Source organism: Thermomyces dupontii (assembly GCF_041956625.1).
Source record: "Thermomyces dupontii strain NRRL 2155 unplaced genomic scaffold VTN31scaffold_5, whole genome shotgun sequence".
NCBI lineage: Eukaryota > Fungi > Ascomycota > Eurotiomycetes > Eurotiales > Trichocomaceae > Thermomyces > Thermomyces dupontii.
Window position 1 is genome coordinate 114,778 of NW_027192311.1, and position 18,897 is coordinate 133,674.

The following is an 18,897-nucleotide window of genomic DNA, read 5'->3' on the forward strand; positions in this document are numbered from 1 at the left end:
TTTGTTGACGCGAACTGAATTTGTTGGGATTTTTTTTTTTTTTCGACGTGCCGATACGACATGGATTGCATGATTTGCATCACATAATAACTACTCCATTGGCACGCGCGATGCAGGATTCAAAACGAAAGGATGACTCGGGAAAGACTCCAAAGGATCAACTACTATCATGAAGACAGCTTTGATGAGTCATGCCCACAGATGACGTAGATTCCACCGATTCATGTCGTATCGGCGGTGTATGTGAGTATGTACTAGGTCAAACCAGCAGGTCGAAAGAAGTGTTCTGGGCTTGCAATAGCCCACACCATAATGATCTTGATTCTACTAGGTAGTTTGTTGGGAAATTGATGCGATGGACCGGTATGCCATAGAATTGATTGTCGTCTGTAAGAAATTCTGTCAACAACAGCCTGGAAACTGGAAGACTCCGTTTACAATTTGCCCAACTGGGACAACTGCAGAAACGAAGGCAGCTGAACAGGTGCACCGCCACAACTTCTGTGGCGCAGAAATTCGGGATGCAGCGATCAATCGACGTTTTGTTTCTCCCATCTACGAAACAAACAGTCCTGTACGAAACGCATCGCATCGCCGTATCCGTCGTTTCGATATCGTTATAAGTACGGAGTACCTCGAGGTCATTCCGTAGAGTCCTCCACAGTACATAGTTAGTAATACTCCGTTCTGGAGGCTGAGAAACATGTGACCGGATCTCGTGACCCTAATCACGTGCCTTTTCTTTGCCCGGATTTGCGGATCAGTCAAGTCTTGACATTTATTCCTAAGCACTACTCCGTACCTAACTATCTCCCTCATCGCTGAGTTAATCCATTGAGAAGCTCTTCCACCAAGGCTCTGTCGATTCGAGTAAGTCTGCCGACGACCGGTCGATCTGCCTTGAGACCAATCGCAGATCGTAGCGGGGATTTCAGCTGCACACGCGACGCCAAGTGGTGAGGCGTGTTGGCGAATCCGGTGCCCAAAGCGGCCCAAGACTGCGCATCGCGTCGCCCCACGCTGCCCCTCCTTCAGCTAACTAGTTCGGCTGCTTAGGGTTTCTTCCGGGTCGATGTCTGTCTGCTGTTCGCGATATTGAGAACGTGCCTCGTTTCCCCCCCTGGTGTCCGCCTCGTGGGTGGCGATATTAGACCCAACACTTTGATAGATGCAGACTCTCTTCAGATGGCTTTGCCCGGGAGAGAGAGAGAAAAAAAAAAAAAAAAACAAGTTACCCAATTCAGTACAGACAGTAGCTCGCTCTTGGATGATGCATGGTCAATCCGTCGCATATCGGCCTTGATCCACCGCAACTGATGGGCCTTACTGGATTGCCTCAAACATTGCACTGATGATCCGCTAGACTACTCGGTGATAGTTCGGAGTCCATGCAGCAGCTAGTTGCGACTGTGATGGAGAGAGGTGGCAAGAATGAAGTTGGGGCATCTGGGGTAGGGCAGGCATATTCAGATATTGGAAAAAATTTGCTTGATGTAACTCAATAACCTGTCTACACTCTACAGTTGCTATTTCCACTGCAGAAAATAGACCCCTGCTCGGTAGGACCCTAAACCTTGGTCCAGAAGCATAGCCTATCCCATGCTGGGAGGAATATCGTCATGAAATCTCCGACCCTCCTTAGCTTGCTTGAGTTTTCATATCCTGCTCCAAATTCCAATACAAACATAGCTTCATGAGCAAATAGATGATCAAGGAAGTTTGGAGGTGCTCGAGTCCGCTTGCGTCGATAGGCACCCAACGATTATGGCTTGATTCGGTCTGGGCGGTTTGCAGGCGGCTTGCCAAACACCATCTGACTGGACTCCAGACTTTTGATGTTAGGAAGACCAGCATGACCCGGGACACCGTCACGAAGATCGCCACCCCTGCAGTCGGGCCTGCACTTATGTACAGTGGTGATGCCGAAGTGAGCTTTGTGGCGAGGAGCGCACTGAACCATCTTCCCCCGTATGCAGGTCAAGCACATCGTGGATAGAATGCTCGATTGACCTAGCCAAGTTACAGTATGGTTTTGTATCTGGATAATACGGCAGAAATACAGCCCGTCCATGCCACCCGACAGTCCCGACTCAAGACCGCCAAGCGGGCCGCTGCAGGGCTGCTTTTTCGCTTGTAAATCACCGCCGGGTCAATAAAAAGCCCTCCTTTCTCCCTCCTTCGTCGACAGTCACTCTTTTGCCTTTTCGGGATAACGATCGATCCCATTTCTCTTCTCTTTTCCCTCTTGTTTTCTCTCTATCCGCTAACGCCCGTTCTTAATGCTTGCGATGTCTTGCTTTTCATGATTGCCTGCTGTCTTGATGTCTCGCGCTTCTATACTTCGCTACGTACAACTTTAATATCTACCCACTCCTGCTCCGGACGCATGTCGCAACTTTGATCCCTTCCCACCTCTCCAAGTATCACGTTTTGTCCGCCATCGCCTGTGACATACTTTTCGGTGTCGCGTGGAGAGCATAATGCCGTCAGCACTATTACCCGCATCCGCGGCGGCATTTGCGCCTCGTGGCAACCCGAACGTGGTGTTGGGTTCCAAGGTCGAACCATGGCTGACGGCAACGCTCAAACGAGTCAACCGAGTCAAGCGGCCTTTGAATAATGTCACGCAGCATTCCCGCTGCCTGACAGAGGCCTTGTCATCGCCCAACGCCATCTGGACGTTGTGCTCGCTCATGTTGCCCAAGGCGCCCGACGCAGAACTCACCAAGGATGAGAACCCCCTGGTGGATGCCTTGTTCAACTACCAGATGATCCATGTGGAAGCCTACGTTGTCCATGTGGACATGGTCTCACAGAACGAGGTCGCCTTCAAACTAACCCCTGAGACGATCGAGGCATTGGTGGAATTCCACAAGGAGGTCTTTTCGGCAGACACCGCTGCTTACACCTGGGACTGGCTCGACAAAGAGGCCCAGATCAAGAAACTGCAGGAGGAATTCGTCCAGTCGGCTAACAAGTTCGTCTACCGAACAAGCGTTCAAGCACTGGAAGGAATGGAGGAGGATGGTGCCGGGGAGTTGCTATGCGGTCGCAGCGAGGAAGCCAAGGCGGCAGTGCTGAGTCTCTTTGTGCCGTTGCAGCCTCCCCCGCCGCGCGTGGTGGATGTCGTTCAGCCGATGCCGGTAATACCTGGCTCAACAGTGGCCGACGACGACTGGTGGTCAAATCCTGTCCAGCAGCAGAACATCTCCGTCGAAAGCTGGAAGCTGGTTCCCACGAGTTCGAGCCCCGCATCAACAACTGACGTGAATTCGAGTATGTGGGCTGAGGTCACGACGCAGTCCGAGCAACTGTCTTCCCCGACCCCATCGTTCAGTCAACCGTACACGACGTCGCCCTTCAACGCTTCTCAATGCTACACCGCCCCGGCCACTCTGGCAACCATGACAGCCCTTCCTCTCCCCAGCACGCTGATCCAACCCTGTGGGACCGTGGCTGGTCTGGGTGGGTTTGGCTGGGGTGACCGCTACCAGGACTTTGCTCTGCCCTACGGCACCACGATGTAGCCACGTCCCCAGTCCCACAAGTGACACGGTATGGCGACATCATTTGTAATAATAATATCACGCACGGTGTTACGATGCGAGTTGGGGGAAGTTGCGACAATGGTTCCGGAAGCAAGTGTGGATGATACGACCAATCTACCGCAACGCCTTTTCTCAGAGAACGAAACGCCTCCCTCCGACCACGACAACTAACGGTTACGCATGTTGCGAGCATCGAGGGTCCAAGGGCATTATAACGGCGTTAGCGTACCGAATTCTCCGTTCAACACTGCAATTCTTCGTGCGTTTCTTTGTTTTTGTTTCTTTTTTTTTTTTTTTTTTTTTTTTTTTTTTTTTTTTTTTTTTTTTTTTCTAGCAAGCATTGTTATTTGTTTTTGATTGATCGTTGGTTGCATTGCATAAGAAGCGGCGGGTCGGCTTTCTGCTTTTTTTGCTTTTACCAACATTCCTCTGGTGGATGTTTCATTCTTTTCTTACCTTTTTTTTTTCACGTTATGTCATCAAAGACTTACTAGCCTCGCGGCTCTGGACATGATTGACGAGTTTACGCTCATTTCATTTCTGCTGTCGATGTTTTCTCGAGACGTTTTGGTGGCTTGATGGGGAGAAACCCGAGACTATATAGCACGGCTTGGACCGGCATGAGGTTTCGTGACCTCCGCTGCCAAATCTGTCGTTCCCCCGGACTGTGCGTTTTCACTTTTCGATGCTGGGAATCGAACTGGCTGTCTCTGGGAGATGGGTGAAAAACGAAGGGGCGAGAAAACTCGACAGCGCGGACTGGGTCCGCTTGGAGGCTGGGCTTGGATTTGTTGCGAGATGCTCCAATGCCTCAGTCTGGGACTGGTGCACTTGGGACAGTGTCCGTTGAGCTTCTCTGCTCATCCAGCCCGGTTTCTCTTCACTCGGGGGCCACTGTGTGGTCCTGTCTAGATAGGCTCATCCCCTATCCTCCAGGCTGGTCATTTTTTTTGTTCTATTTCCTGGAGATGCTCGGATTTCCCCTCCTCTGTCCACTGGTTTGGCAAGGACTGGAAAACGGGAATCGGATGCTGGAACACCTATGATTCTACTCTGCTTTATCGTGTACTTAGTTTGCTTAACTAGCACTTTTTATTTACAACAACCAAGTTTTTCCTTCTGTCACTTTTTTCCTATGTAGCAGGGCCTTTGAAGTTTGGATCGAATTGTTGTTCCTTCAAGTTGCCTCGAGACACCAACCCTTGCAGGAGTCTTGATCCAAGTCTCATCCCGACTTTGAAACACTTCGCTGCCTTGGCTCAAAGCCGTCCAGCTCTTGATAGTTAGAATCCTTCGACTTGGCACGATTTTCGCTTATCACGGCCACCAGGGGGGAAATGTTGTCCCAGTCCTGCCACCAGTCGGCAAGCTACGGGATTCACGTGACTGGACTGAATCTCATTGTCACGTGATGACAAGCATTGTCTTCGTCGCTATGTATCCTTGATCGACGAAGAGAACGTTTCAGTAAACGAGGACAATCGTGACAGCCCTGGTTGAAAGAGAGAATTATGTCATTTATATTGTAAGGCTCCCATTCGGCAAGTTTGGTTTATGCTCAGTGAGGGAGTTTCTTGGTCCGTCACGTGCATCTCTGGGAATGCTTGCTGCGAGCGATGACGTCGGTCATGAATGGCGTGTGGATTGACGGCACTACATAAGTAGCCTATTATTGTTGGATAGAAGTTTCTGGTTTTCATGTCATATTACATCTTCAGGATCCTAAGTTACCTTACTCGATGTTGAATGTGGCAGTAGTATACTATATAGAGAATACATACTATCATCTTCGCCAATCCATCCATTACAGCGCCAAAGTCCTTCATTTCATTCATACAGTTCACAATCTGACATGTCGGCTCTCCATGACGCGCTGTCCTGCTTGGGGCCGATAGAATGGGACGCTATTCCCAGAGACTCACCGGACGAGCTTCGACAATTCGTCGACGAGATCTTCTCCAAAGCCCTGTTGGTACTAGATACCGTGCCCGAAGCTTCGTCTCCCTCCCAGCCTGATTTGAGGTCATCTCATTCGTCATCATCTTCGTCATCATCGTCCGATTCCTCCGGTCCCTTCACGTCACAAGTGCCCGAGTGGGAGCTGATGTCGTTGCGGCGAGAATGGGGCAAACCAATCAAAATGAACGATGCCAAGGAGAACCCGCTGGGGATCCCGATGTATAAATTGAACGGAAAGGATGGGAAAGGTGCATGGTTTGCACGCCGGAGCGTGCATGTGGGTGTGCCGTTTGACCGCTGGAGAGCCAAGATGCAAGCCGAGATGCAGGAGACGCTCAAGGCGCGGGAGGACGAGAAGCGGCAGGGGATCAAGCCGACAAAGGCAATCCGTGGAGTTGGTAGCGATAAGCTGTTAGAAACGGTCGATATTCCGGAATCCGGAGGAGCGAGCAGCGGGGGGGCGCTCGGAAAGCTGGAAGTATATCTCCTCTCTGCGCAATTTCCCGGCCCAACGACCGCCAGAGACTTTGTCTCTTTGATCGCTACAACGGAGGACGGCCGAACGAAGAAGAGGAAGGAGGAAAACAAGCTAACAATGGCATGCCACCATGGTACATGATCGTCTCGAAGCGTGCTATCATCCGGAAGCCCCACCGCGCGACGGGTACGTGAGAGGCCAGTACGAGTCGATCGAGTTGATCCGGGAGTAGGTTCCAGCGCAAAGCCGTCGTCCGTCATATGCAAGGGCCACGACGTACCCAGCCAAACGGGCGGACTCTGGATCCCAAACATGCGTGAGGACAAGAACGAGTTCATTACCCAGAGGCCGAGCAAGAGGTAAGACAGTGTCAGCTGTGAAGGAAGCGGAAGCCGAGAGCAGAAACGAACAGGTCCAGTGGAACATTGAATTGAACCCGAACCCGGTCGAATGGATCATGATCACAAGGAGCGATCCCGGCGGCAATGTGCCTCGATGGATGGTGGAAAGAGGGACACCAAAAAGCATTGCCGGAGATGCAGCTAAATTCCTCAACTGGGTGTCCGAGCCGGATAAATCCACGAGAGGAGTTTCTAGCGATATAGGAGAGACAGTTCGGGACGTGGAGAGCAAGCAGAAAGAACAGGCAGCCGTCGAGGGAAGAAAAGCAGCGGGCGGACACCACTATGTGGACAAACAGACGGACACTGCCGACATCGACTCAACCTCTGCCAGCGGGCTATGGAGTAGCATCGCCAGCATGACTGATTGGATGATCGGACAGCATTTACCAAAGTCTGTCCTGGGTTATACGTTTGGCTACGCAACGGAGCCCTCGGACGGCCACTTGCATCGGGCAAGGTCCAAGGTCGACTATGAGGACGACGCGGTCTCAACCACAAGCGATGATTATGCCAGCGCAGAGTCAAGTCTCCCGGCATCCACCCCGGGAACGATATCGCCAATCAACCAGTCCCGAGCATCGTCGGTATCGGTCGACAGGTCAACGCGTAGCAAGGACAGCGCCATACCAGAGAGCATCAGTGCAGCGCTCACTGGAGGCAGCGACGCCAAGGCAAAGCCAACATCGGAGGAAAAGCACCTCGCCAAACTTGCGGCGAAACGACGAGCGGTCGAGTCCAAGCTATCGACTACCCGCACGGACATTGAGAGCTTTGGCGGGAGGACCCCATCCAAAGACGACACCCAAAGCGACCGCGACAGTCCCAGCGACGTTCCAAAAGGGAGTCGGGAGGCTGCAGGCGCTGGAACCCAGGAACACAAGCGCCTTGCGCGTCTTCGACGCAATCAAGCGAAACTCTCCGCACAGCTCCGCAAGATCGACGGCCAGCAGCTGAAAGCTGCCCAGAAGCTTGAGTCACGTAAGCCCAGAGCTGCTGCGTGGAATGACAAATCCCGGGCCGGTTCGGAGGCCGAAGAGATGGGAAAGGAGGTCGCTAATCTCAGGAGTGAGGTGCGCGAACTTCGGGCTGAACGGGAGAAATGGTTAGATATCATCGGGCGGCTGCAGAAGGAGAACACAAATCTTGCAGCGCGAAGCGGGTTGCTCAACAAGGGATACGGAACTGATTGATGGAAACTAGCGGAAACCGTACGGCAAGCGCAGTTATCGAAATCCATAATGTCTGATTGGTTGCGTGAGTGATTAGTATAGGCTATCATCTAGACCTGACACATGGATGGCACCTATCCATGATCGGCGAATCAACCTTTCCTAGAGCACACGGAAGGCAGAAGACGACGAAGAGCCTTCATCGTTTGGAAAGATGATGAAAAGCATGTCCCTCCTCCGTAAAAAGACCGGCGGGCGTGAATGAACTCCCTAGCCCAAAGCGAACTTGACCAATATAGGCGCGAGCGGAGTCAATTTGGCTTGCCTTGCACCGTCACGACGCTACCGAGCGTCCCAATACCCTCTCCAAACCCGACCGGCGAACGTGGAACATGAACAGTTCTTTCACAACACTAATCATGTTCAAATGGCAATATCATTCTTGTGGCTGTACCAGGGAGGTTGGCTGTCCGACTCTCATCCCAATACTCAACGACGTTCATCCGTACCTCTGGTGGATTCCCGACCCCTCTAACCATCTTCTCGATCATCTGAGCGCGGACTTTCTCCCGTGGTTCGCCCATACCAATGGCGATGTAGCTGAGCAACGGTGGGTGGCCGATGTAGGAGGCGTAACTGTCGCGGACGATGTTGGAGGTCCACTCGTACTTGGTTGTATCTGCGTGACCGGTTCCGACGTAGCGGGCTTGAAGGGCTTCGAGGTTCTGAAGAGTGCGGAGCTTGTCGGCCATTTTTATGACCGGGCGTCGCGTTGTCTTGAGATATCTGATCCTTGTTGAATTCTTTAGACACTGAAGAGAACCGAAAAATGAACGTTTCGATATGTATCTCCGTATTTCACGTGACCAGCTTTCAAGCCATAATCTGTTCTCCAATCAGGAACGGCCTTCGCTACTTTTCTCCAGCGGCTGTGACAAGTGACAACAGGCAATTTGAAGAATTCAGTAATCTGGGAGGTCACGAACTAGATAAGCCTCGAGAACGTGTCAATAGACTGAATCAATGGACAGTGGCAGATATCAAAGCTCGCTAGCAACTCGAGTCGCTACTCTTGTGCATGCGCATTTCGATGCATTGCCACCTAGATGTAAGCCGCGTAGCCGGCCAGATGGGACCAAGGAATGGATTCCCATGAGTGGAATTGTCCTTGCAAGAGGTTCGTGTCACAATCTCTCAACGATTTGAGTTTTGACAAGAGCTGACCGTGTAGAAAGGCAAACCACCAGAAAAATTGACCTGCGTAGCAGTCGCGTATGTGACAGGCCTGGGACTCTGACAGAGATAGTTGACCGATTCCTAACAACTACAGGACCGGTGCGAGATGTCTCTACGCGTCGCAGATTCCGCAATGTCGCGGTCTGGTGCTCCATGACAGCCATGCTGAGATTTTAGCTCTTCGTGCCTTTAACCTGTGGCTCATCAATGAATGCAAGGCAGTTTTGCAAGAAGAACAAGAAGCAAAAGCCGGACGGGCGGATCAGTTACATAGGAGCTCACGATATGTGCGCAGACGACTCGATCGCTCAGAGAATGACTACTGGCCGCCTTTCGAACTTTGCCCGGATGTGAAGATCTACAAGTACTGTACATGCTGTCCGTGTGGTGACGCTAGCATGGAGCTCTGTATGGCTGCTCAAGACGACCCAACGCCATGGGAATTGTCCCCGGAGTCTGCAGAGGGTGATTTCGAGGCAGGGAAACTTGCCGGCCGAGCCAACTTCTCTATTCTCGGGGTTGTCCGCCGCAAACCTGCTCGTGCAGATGCCGAGCCGTCGCTGAGCAAATCGTGCTCGGACAAATTGTCCTTGCGGCAGGTCATGTCTATTCTGTCGTACCCGGCAAGCTTGCTGGTTGCACCGACAGAGAATGCCTATATAACTGGATTGGTCATGCCTGAAGAAGAAATCAGCTCCATTGGCTGTGACAGAGCCTTTGGAGCGTCGGGAAGGATGAAGGATCTAACCGGGAGGTTTTGGCCTAGGGATTATGCAGGACAATACGGCTATTGCTTCCGACCGTTCGAGATTCTCTCAGTACCCAGAGCGACTGTAAAGCAGATTTGGCCGTACCGCAAACCACATCCCAACGAAATCAGTCAGGCTGAAGGTCGCAAGCCTCCGAAGCCTGGGAACATTTCAGCGGTGTGGATTGCATCCAATACCCGGAAAACTGAACATAGCTACGACTATGACCACGTGGATTGGGAAGTCCGGCTGAGTTCTGAAACGACAGCGGTGCTTGAAACTATCATTAGCGGCGTCAAGCAAGGAAATAAATACACAAATGTGACGCCTCGAGGTGCATCGGCGCTTTCGAGAGCCAAAATGTGGGATAGCGTTCTCCAGGTTTTCCAGTTCCTGAAAGACATGGAGAATCCCTGCGAGGAGAGTGCCGACTGGCTCGCGATCCTCCAGGCGCCGACGTACGCCGAGTTCAAACGACCTCATCTTGCTGAGAATCACCGTCTCAAACTCTTTTACGAAGCACGGGCATCAGCGTTGAGGGACGTGAAACAAGTTTTGAAGCCGTGGCCTCCGAATCATGGCGATGAGTTATGGAGCCGAGTTGAGGTTCTCACGGATCCGAGGGCTCAGAGCACTAGGATACCGAGCAGTCAATAACATGCTCCGGATCTACATTTCCCACGGTTGTCATTGAACGTAGTAGCAAGTTTGTAACACCCTCGCCCGCTTCTTGTGGCAATCACCCGGAAGTGGCCTTGCCGATGGCGGGCTCGCTGGGGAGATGGTGAGGCCTTAGATGTAGGGCCGTAGCGAGGAGATCCTTCTCCCAACTTCCTTATCTACAATTGACCGACTACGCGTTCACCGAGGCGTCAACTCGTTAAGTGGTAGACTTCTAGGTGTCAATTAGAGGGGGTGTGCACAGAAAGGGGGTGTCCACTAAGTAACCCTACACTTTTCCTATTACGGAATACTCCGTGACTAACTAGTACATTGGACGTCATCAAGCTCTGCCCTGCAAACAAATTTCATGGCATACAGAGTCTGAGCTAGGATCTGCTTGAATTGTCGTGCATCAACTGAGGGGCCTCCCCTGTGTGAATCCACATGTTTCGCACGTCTTGCAGACATGCGCACCTCATACAATCCTACATAGCTACCCCGTTGGCTGGGCAATCCCGGCTGAGTTTACCTCCACGACGAGGATGTCTCGCTTTCTTTTCCACAACACCCTACATCCGTTCGAGACGGAAAAGAAGGCTGCACTTTCCCGAGCCCAATCATGATTCGTTTCGCAAGACGCTGGACGTCGAAGCCCTCGGAAAGCCTGGAGAAATCGTCGTGCTGCCGTTGAAAGAGCGCCGACGGCGGTGGATTGAAAATCGAACGGGAAATGAGGAGCGAAATCAGGATACTCTTCCACTGTTCATGGACGCAGTGGAAAAAGAGAAGAGTGCGAGAGATCGATCAGATTTCATCGAGCTTCTTAATGATATGCGACCACATCTTGCACCTGGCGATACTTTGTCCAAGGAAGACTGGATTAGTCTGCGGAGTACTATCGAGGAATCGTTTACTTTGAGCCAATTGACAACGTATATTGCCAAGTTCAGCAAGAACGGATCCGATATAAGTTGGGATGGCGATTTGAGTCTGGAAGGAGACCACCGGGCATGGCGGCCTGGCACCGGCAACTACGTGGACGTTGCCGCGGATCCCGAGGCTGACGAGAACGAACGCAAACTGAGCGGCAAAAAACTTCTGGCTGAAAGGGTTCTCCGAGAATGCTGGCAACTTGGCATTGTCGACGAGATTGGCCAACTTGACATTCACCTTCAACCGCGTGCCATTTCCTTGCTTCTGAATTCAGATCAATGCTCGTTCGAAGAGCTTGCACTCACGCATAATGTCAAAATTGATGTGACAAAGTCCGCGGAACTCGTCACAGTGACTGGTGCTCAGCGCGCATGCGAGTCGGTGCGACGAATCATTGAGGAATTCGTTTCGCAAATACAACAAGATCCTATTGACTTGTCATTCGTCAATGAGCTTCATGAGAACCGTGGCGATGTCTCTGAAACGCAGTTTATAGAGTGGATGAACAAATCGTACGGGGTTGATATCGAGAAGGAACGGCGCCAGCCTCATGGCACCGTGTATTATCCCGCTGATAGTAAAGCCACGGTGGATCGAGCTCGCCGAGATCTCGAATTGGCTGCCTTGACGAAACCGAAGACACCCGTACCGTTTACGACATACTTATCACCGTCAATGTCTGCCAATACTTACACGGCGTACCCCGATGGCGCCGCTTCTTGGGTGGACAAATCAAAGCCCTGGTTTCGATGGTGCGTGCCGCACCAAGATATCGACCTTGACAAGCAGCCGCCACTCTTCCGGCGACAGTATCCCACCCTATCCGCTGACATCTTGAAACTCCTACGCGGCACGAGTCTAAGCCAGGTCAGCGAGGATTTCGAAGAGACAATGACGGCCGTGGTTGGGACGTGTCTCTTTCTCCGAAAGCCGGAGGTCACGAAAGCGGCCATGAGCGCACCAGAGCTCGGGCAATCCTCTTCGCCGCATATATTCATCGAGACAATACCAAAGCAGTCGCCGTTTTTAGAGCGTCTCCTAGCGGATCCAAGTCACGGGTCTCACAATACGTACCGATTCCGGCTCACACCATCCATCAACAATGCGCAACCACTTCCAGTTCTCGAGCTTGAAATCGGGCTGGGCTCTGTCGAGGATGGCTCGTGGTGGATCTCATCAGAGTCCGACTTCTTTGTCAGGCGACTAAAGAGTCTGACCAAAGAAGACACCCTTGATTTCCTTTTGCCTGAGAGTGACTTTGATGTCCGCTTCACGCGGACCCTGTCTCGCAATCTCCTCACATCATTTATTGGGTACGAGGATGATTTGCTCGCCGCTCTCCGGGAACAGTTGCAACATGTTGCCACAAACCCGCACGTCTCTCTCCCCACCTACTGCTACATACCACTTCCCAAAGCCCTTCTCGACAGCAAAGATGGCTCGGAGGTGGACCGTGAATATCGACCCGAGGAGAGAATCGTTGGGCAGTACCTTTTCCCACCCTTCCACTTGTTTTCCGGCGGCGAATTCCGCGTCTACAATTTTGGTGATCACAAAGTCACCTACACGCATCATGAGAACAGCCCCATCATCGCGGAACAGACGTCTCGCCTCAGTCTTGATATGGATCTGCGCGCGGATGAGCGAGATCCTTTCGAGGAGACGACCAATGTCCGACGACAACGGCTGGAACAACGGTTCAAAGACTTTTACAATTCGGCATGCAAGCTGGCGTTTCAACTGAGTATCAATGGCAAGGCATAGAGGGTCGATTGGAATTGGTGTATACTACAGACCAGTGCACTCCGTAAGTTAATGAATAAATGAGTAAATCTGCAGCTCAGTCAAAGCTGTCTGATGCTGTCCTAGTACAGTTCCGCCTACTATCGAGATCGTGGCAAGTAAGTTTGGAGGCATTGAACAAACCAAATTCAACTAAAACCAGGTCCAGCCTTCACACGACGCTAACTGGGACGAAGAATTTCAACATTTATGGTGTGCAGATCTGCTCCAGCGTTGGCGATGAAGAGCGACCCGTAGGTAGACGAGTATTCAGCACCATCTTTCGCGAAAAATGAATGGAGAATTTGAACGCAAAGTTCAGCACGTGCAATGATGCCATTCAGATCTCCTCTTGGGGCGTTGCCGGGCCGGAATCTATCTACGCTCTTTGCACGCTTCAGGGTTGCAGTAAGGAACAGCGAGGAAACAAAGAAACTGAGATCCCGAGTTTTCGTTCGGGTGCGATATCTCAGCACTCTGCGTTGGACGTGGCGTCCGATCAAATCAATGTGCCTCAAATCGCATCTTGAGGTTTCCCGGAGGACATTGATTGAGAGTTCTCCTTCGAAACCAGTGTCGAGTCTCTCCGGAGTGGAATCTTAGGTCCGGTATGATATTGTCGGTTCCCTGCCTCTGGAGCTCGTGATTCAGCTCACCAAGTATCTAGCCTGGAAGACATTGCCCGGAGCCGGAGGGTGCGTAATTGCTCAGCTTGATATTTGAAAACTTGGCCATCAATGCTGACGGAGGCCTAGGTCTCGAAACGATGGCGCGCGATTTTCTCGTGCGACACAGTTATTATGTCTTACCTATTATGCCCTATCTGCGTGAAACGCTTGAGTTCCTGCGTTTGAACTCGGAGGGCATCAGCATAGATGCCGCGATCGCCGACGCAAAGAGCTCCTTCCGATGACGACTTGGCTTGCAGCATGCCCAGCCGATCAAGAAGATCTTCAACTGGCCAGCACCCTTGTTGGGAATGCCCAATGGGATTCGTTACCATTCGCGCCGGCTCTCCTATCACTCCGGACCGTTCCGGGTTCGAGATGCTAAACCTTGAGACGGGGCCGGCAGTGGAAGAGGGTCACCTGGGATCAATCACTTTGTGATATCTGATCGTTATCTTCAGTTGTTATCCGCTCGGCCAAAAGAAGGTAGGAAGATATTTCTGGTCGGCTGTCGTCTAACAACTATCATGTTATCGACCTTTCACGCTCATCCTGTATCCTCACGGTTTCGCGATTCTCAGTTTGATGAAGGCGTCGTAGCAGGAGCGCGTCTCGATGATTTGTGATCCAAATGCCTGCCACAATCTGGTGAAGGCCACTCAAGAGGTGCCGAACAAATCGGTCGGTCGGCAGTGCTGAGCTCAGATCACTCTTGTCGCCCTTGCTGTCCTACTACGAGTACACGACCGACGTTGCTTCGGATACCATCTGTCCTATGTAGCCTTGGGTGCAGCGCTACTTATGCAAGCTCTGAAGTGCTGGCGTAAGTACAGTACTTCGTACATAGTACATAGTCTTGTCTGTCTTGAAGAATGGAATGGATTCGGAGAGTCTGAGCCGCAAATAGAATGGATGCCATTGGTCCAGTTAGCCAATGCCAAGCTAAAATCACGTGACAATAGGTAGTACCCATGAATGGAAGTTGACGTAGCGAGGGGCCGCAGATCGCCATGTTCTCCAGAAAACTGATTCAAGACCTCATGTTTTTAAGAAACTCGCCGCGTTCTGCTGATTCTTCGAGTCCATTTTCTTCACACATCAATCTGATCGGCGCTCGCGACGCATATCTAACGAGATGAAGGTTCGGTAGCCCTCATCGGACATGGAACGCACAAGAATCGCCAAGGTCTGTTCTCTCGTGCTATGGACCTGTTAACGTGCTTAGCGTTCTGACTCCGGACAAAGGTCGAGAATGTCACCCTAGCTCGGCGAGGCGAGCAGGTTGCCGGGACTCTTCACCTAACGCCGCATCACCTCATTTTCTCCCACACGCCACCGGGCTCGGCAGAAGCGGCGCAGCAGGGTAATCCGATCCGGCCCAAGGAGCTATGGATCACCTATCCGATTATATCGTTCTGCACATTCCGACCTGCACCGGCGGCCTCGAGACAGCCATCATCGATCCGTTTACGTTGTCGGGATTTTACATTTGTTTGCTTTTACTTCCCGAACGAGAGCAAGGCCCGCGATGTGTATGAGACTCTCAAGCAATGGACTTGCAAGGTCGGCCGTGTAGACAAGTTGTATGCTTTTACTTACCAGCCTCATCCGCTGGAGCGGAATTTCAATGGCTGGGAGATATACGATCCTATCAAGGAATGGGCTCGCCAGGGGATTGGGAAGGATGGTCGGAATCCCAACTGGCGCATCTCAACGATTAATGCGGACTATACTGTACGTCTTTGTTCGCGCCTTCCTTTGCTATTTTTTTTGGCTCTGGTATTAATCAGACCAGTTCTCCCCGACTTACCCGGCGTCGTTTGTCGTTCCATCATCAATCTCCGACAACACCCTCAATTATGCGGGCAAGTACCGGTCGCGGGCTCGGATTCCGGTCCTCACATATCTTCACCCCGTGAACAATTGCTCGATTACGAGAAGTTCGCAGCCACTGGTTGGGGTACGTCAGAATAGAAGCATACAAGATGAAAAACTTTTGGCTGCTATATTCTCCACGTCTCGTTCGGAGAAACTGCCTGTCAGCTTCACGCCGCCGAACCTCGAGCATGACTCTACCAATTCAAGCGTCGAAAGTGCGCCGCTATCGAGCAACTCGAACACCGAAGTGATGAATGCAGAGGAGCTTGAAGATGAGATGGTGGCGGCTACAAGGGAAGAGCGAAATGACAGACCCCATGTCTACGGCGCTCAACAGCGAAATCTGATAGTGGACGCTCGGCCTACAGTTAATGCTTTCGCTATGCAGGCCGTTGGTCTAGGGTCGGAAAACATGGATCACTATAAATTTGCAACTAAAGCTTACCTTGGCATTGATAATATTCACGTCATGCGCGACTCGTTGAACAAGGTCGTCGAGGCACTGAAGGACTCGGATGTGACACCGTTGGGTCCCAACCGGGAGTTGTTAGCAAAGAGCGGGTGGCTGAAGCATATCAGCGGCATACTTGAAGGTGCGGGATTGATTGCTCGCCAGGTTGGTATCCAACATTCGCACGTGCTCATTCACTGCTCGGACGGCTGGGACCGTACGAGTCAGCTGAGTGCTCTCAGCCAGATTTGTCTGGACCCGTACTACCGGACGATGGAAGGTTTCATGGTCTTGGTGGAAAAGGACTGGCTATCGTTCGGCCATATGTTCCGTCATCGATCGGGACTCTTGAATAGCGAAAAGTGGTTCCAGATCGAGAATGATCGTATTGGCGGCGATTCGAGTCGGCCGTTCGGGGATTCTAGTGAGCCACGGAAGGCCCTCGAGAATGCGTTTCTGACTGCGAAGAATTTCTTTAACCGGGACAATGCGAGTCGGGATTCGTTGGGTGAGTCGGAACTGGACAGTCACGACGGCGATTCGATGCCGCGAAAACATGGCTTTGCTCCTGTGGTGGAGAAGGAGATTACCAAAGTCAAAGAGACGAGCCCTGTCTTCCATCAGTTTCTTGATGCGACGTATCAACTATTGTATCAATATCCAACGCGCTTTGAGTTCAACGAGCGATTTTTACGGCGGCTCCTTTATCATCTCTACTCCTGTCAATATGGCACGTTCCTTTTCAACAGCGAAAAAGAACGGGTGGAAAACAATGCAAAAACGAGAACTCGGAGTGTGTGGGACTACTTCCTAGCACGAAGAGAACAGTTTCTCAATCCAAGATACGACCCAATCATAGACGACAAACAACGAGGCCGTGAACGTCTCATTTTCCCTCGTGTGAATGAGGTTCGTTGGTGGAGTGAAGCATTTGGACGCGCCGATGCCGAGATGAACGGCCCACGCGGGTCGCTAGGAGCTCCCCGGCGAGGAGGTCAGGGGGGAAGTTCGACACCGGTGCTGACTGCTGTTGAGACCTCGAACCAAACCGTGGAAAATGTCGAGGCGGCCAACAAAACAGTCAAGACAGCTTCCTCAGATGCATCAAGTCTGCATGCTGAGCTGTCCGATTTGAGTCTTTCCGGAAACCGACATTCTAACGATAAAGCGCAACGCAAGAGCAACGAGATAGGGGTCGAGTTACAGTGATAGATGGTTTTTTTGCGTTCTTAGGGATGATGATTGATGATGACCATTGGGACATAGCTTCTGCATGCATAGCACTGATGCGGTACTATTGGTAGTGGAGGAGTTCGTGTTAGGCGTTCGGTGATCGGGCTATAAATAGGCACTTCATTTGATTCTTTGATTCACTTTGAAATGAGACAAGTCGAGCAAGCTGAAGGCCAGGACACTTTGAAAGATTACTCGTACTGGGACGGAGTATGCTGGCGGCATACGGAGTACTTGGATGAAGGTGAGTGTCCGACGGGCGACTTGATTGGTCAATGGCAGAATAGCCCTACATTCCTAAATTAGTATAGCGGCGGCCTAGCAAGCGAGGGCAAACCCCAAGCCCTAATTCTTTCCGAAAATGAATCCCCACTAAAAATGTTAAAGCGGGAAACCCTCTTGGTGCATCGCTTAGTTTTGTCGAGAGCTTGTCGCTTCAACCCTCCTTTTCGTCCAACCCGACAACACAGAGAACACACCGGTCTTCTCTTCGCCCCGGGCCCCGATCAGATCTCTCCAAACGGGCTGATAGGGAGAATCGTTGAATTGATCCCGCAATCATGGCTGCCGTCCAGGGTGCGATCTCAAAGCGTCGCAAGTTCGTCGCCGACGGTGTGTTCTACGCCGAATTGAACGAGTTCTTCCAGCGCGAGCTGGCTGAGGAGGGTTACTCGGGCGTGGAAGTCCGCGTTACTCCGACCGTTACGGATATCAGTACGTTCAATTGAACCTACAGCTTCCTTTTCGTTCTACCACTACTCTGAGGTGGACATGGGGCTACGAATTGGCCTTGGAGGACTGCGTGGGGGAAATGAGAAGGTACAAGAAGAGAGAGCAGAGCATGCTGACGGGTCCTCGCAAAACAGTCATCCGTGCCACGCACACCCAGGAGGTTCTCGGCGAGCAGGGCCGCCGCATCCGCGAGCTCACCTCCCTCATCCAGAAACGCTTTAAGTTCCCCGAGAACTCGGTCTCCCTCTATGCCGCCAAGGTCCAGAACCGCGGCCTGTCCGCCGTCGCTCAGTGCGAGTCCCTCCGCTACAAGCTGCTGAACGGTCTGGCCGTCCGACGGGCCTGCTACGGTGTTCTGCGGTTCATCATGGAGAGCGGCGCCAAGGGCTGCGAGGTCGTTGTTTCCGGCAAGCTGCGTGCGGCTCGTGCCAAGTCCATGAAGTTCACTGTACGTCGAACTCTGTTACCAACTATTTTTTTTGAATATTCCTCGGAGCGATGAGCTAACCCCGGTTCCACTTCCTTTTTTCTTTTGTAGGACGGCTTCATGATCCACTCCGGTCAACCCGCCCGTGACTTCATTGACAGCGCCACCCGACACGTTCTCCTCCGCCAGGGTGTTCTGGGTATCAAGGTCAAGATCATGCGCGGCTCGGATCCGGAGGGCAAGTCCGGCCCGCAGAAGTCGCTGCCGGACTCGGTCACCATCATCGAGCCCAAGGAGGAGCAGCCCGTGCTGCAGCCCATGAGCCAGGACTACGGCGCCAAGGCCGTCGCCGCCCAGCAACTCGCCGAACAGCAGCGGTTGGCCGAGCAGCAAGGGGTAGAAGGCCAGGAGGAGTATGTTCAGGAGTGAGATGAATAAATAAAAAAAGCCAATCCTAGTTTTTTTTCTCATTGTTCTCTGGCCGTAATGTTCAGGTCCATATGGGGTCTTCCGTTCAATGTGTGTATGCCATGAATGGGGTTTGCGAATTCGATCTCATGATAAAAAGAAAAATTTCCGTTCGGATA

The 18,897-nt window shown here is 51.9% G+C and overlaps 9 protein-coding genes across 9 annotated transcripts; 7 read left to right on the forward strand and 2 right to left on the reverse strand.

Moving 5' to 3' along the window:
• Positions 1-1,852: 1,852 nt before the first annotated feature.
• VTN31DRAFT_5291 (uncharacterized protein) lies at positions 1,853-2,137 on the forward strand (the record flags this gene model as incomplete). The annotated part of the gene is made up of 2 exons (XM_069405774.1): positions 1,853-1,968; positions 2,020-2,137. The coding sequence occupies 2 exons, from the start codon at positions 1,853-1,855 to the stop codon at positions 2,135-2,137; spliced, it is 234 nt and encodes a 77-aa protein (XP_069259448.1).
• A 343-nt stretch (positions 2,138-2,480) lies between these two features.
• Positions 2,481-3,527, forward strand: VTN31DRAFT_5292 (uncharacterized protein; the record flags this gene model as incomplete). Its single annotated transcript, XM_069405775.1, has 1 exon — positions 2,481-3,527. One exon carries the CDS (start codon positions 2,481-2,483, stop codon positions 3,525-3,527), a length of 1,047 nt encoding a protein of 348 aa, XP_069259449.1.
• A 1,873-nt stretch (positions 3,528-5,400) lies between these two features.
• VTN31DRAFT_5293 (uncharacterized protein) lies at positions 5,401-6,126 on the forward strand (the record flags this gene model as incomplete). The annotated part of the gene is made up of 1 exon (XM_069405776.1): positions 5,401-6,126. The coding sequence occupies one exon, from the start codon at positions 5,401-5,403 to the stop codon at positions 6,124-6,126; it is 726 nt and encodes a 241-aa protein (XP_069259450.1).
• Positions 6,127-6,442: 316 nt separating this feature from the next.
• VTN31DRAFT_5294 (uncharacterized protein) lies at positions 6,443-7,579 on the forward strand (the record flags this gene model as incomplete). The annotated part of the gene is made up of 1 exon (XM_069405777.1): positions 6,443-7,579. One exon carries the CDS (start codon positions 6,443-6,445, stop codon positions 7,577-7,579), a length of 1,137 nt encoding a protein of 378 aa, XP_069259451.1.
• A 415-nt stretch (positions 7,580-7,994) lies between these two features.
• VTN31DRAFT_5295 (uncharacterized protein) lies at positions 7,995-8,310 on the reverse strand (the record flags this gene model as incomplete). The annotated part of the gene is made up of 2 exons (XM_069405778.1): positions 7,995-8,006; positions 8,068-8,310. The coding sequence occupies 2 exons, from the start codon at positions 8,308-8,310 to the stop codon at positions 7,995-7,997; spliced, it is 255 nt and encodes an 84-aa protein (XP_069259452.1).
• A 2,340-nt stretch (positions 8,311-10,650) lies between these two features.
• Positions 10,651-12,903, forward strand: VTN31DRAFT_5296 (uncharacterized protein; the record flags this gene model as incomplete). Its single annotated transcript, XM_069405779.1, has 1 exon — positions 10,651-12,903. The coding sequence occupies one exon, from the start codon at positions 10,651-10,653 to the stop codon at positions 12,901-12,903; it is 2,253 nt and encodes a 750-aa protein (XP_069259453.1).
• A 681-nt stretch (positions 12,904-13,584) lies between these two features.
• VTN31DRAFT_5297 (uncharacterized protein) lies at positions 13,585-13,924 on the reverse strand (the record flags this gene model as incomplete). Its single annotated transcript, XM_069405780.1, has 2 exons — positions 13,585-13,672; positions 13,731-13,924. The coding sequence occupies 2 exons, from the start codon at positions 13,922-13,924 to the stop codon at positions 13,585-13,587; spliced, it is 282 nt and encodes a 93-aa protein (XP_069259454.1).
• An 827-nt stretch (positions 13,925-14,751) lies between these two features.
• On the forward strand, positions 14,752-17,127 carry VTN31DRAFT_5298 (uncharacterized protein; the record flags this gene model as incomplete). The annotated part of the gene is made up of 3 exons (XM_069405781.1): positions 14,752-14,775; positions 14,835-15,323; positions 15,385-17,127. The coding sequence occupies 3 exons, from the start codon at positions 14,752-14,754 to the stop codon at positions 17,125-17,127; spliced, it is 2,256 nt and encodes a 751-aa protein (XP_069259455.1).
• Positions 17,128-17,711: 584 nt separating this feature from the next.
• On the forward strand, positions 17,712-18,739 carry VTN31DRAFT_5299 (40S ribosomal protein uS3; the record flags this gene model as incomplete). The annotated part of the gene is made up of 3 exons (XM_069405782.1): positions 17,712-17,865; positions 18,018-18,331; positions 18,422-18,739. 3 exons carry the CDS (start codon positions 17,712-17,714, stop codon positions 18,737-18,739), a joined length of 786 nt encoding a protein of 261 aa, XP_069259456.1.
• Between the last annotated feature and the right edge of the window lie 158 nt (positions 18,740-18,897).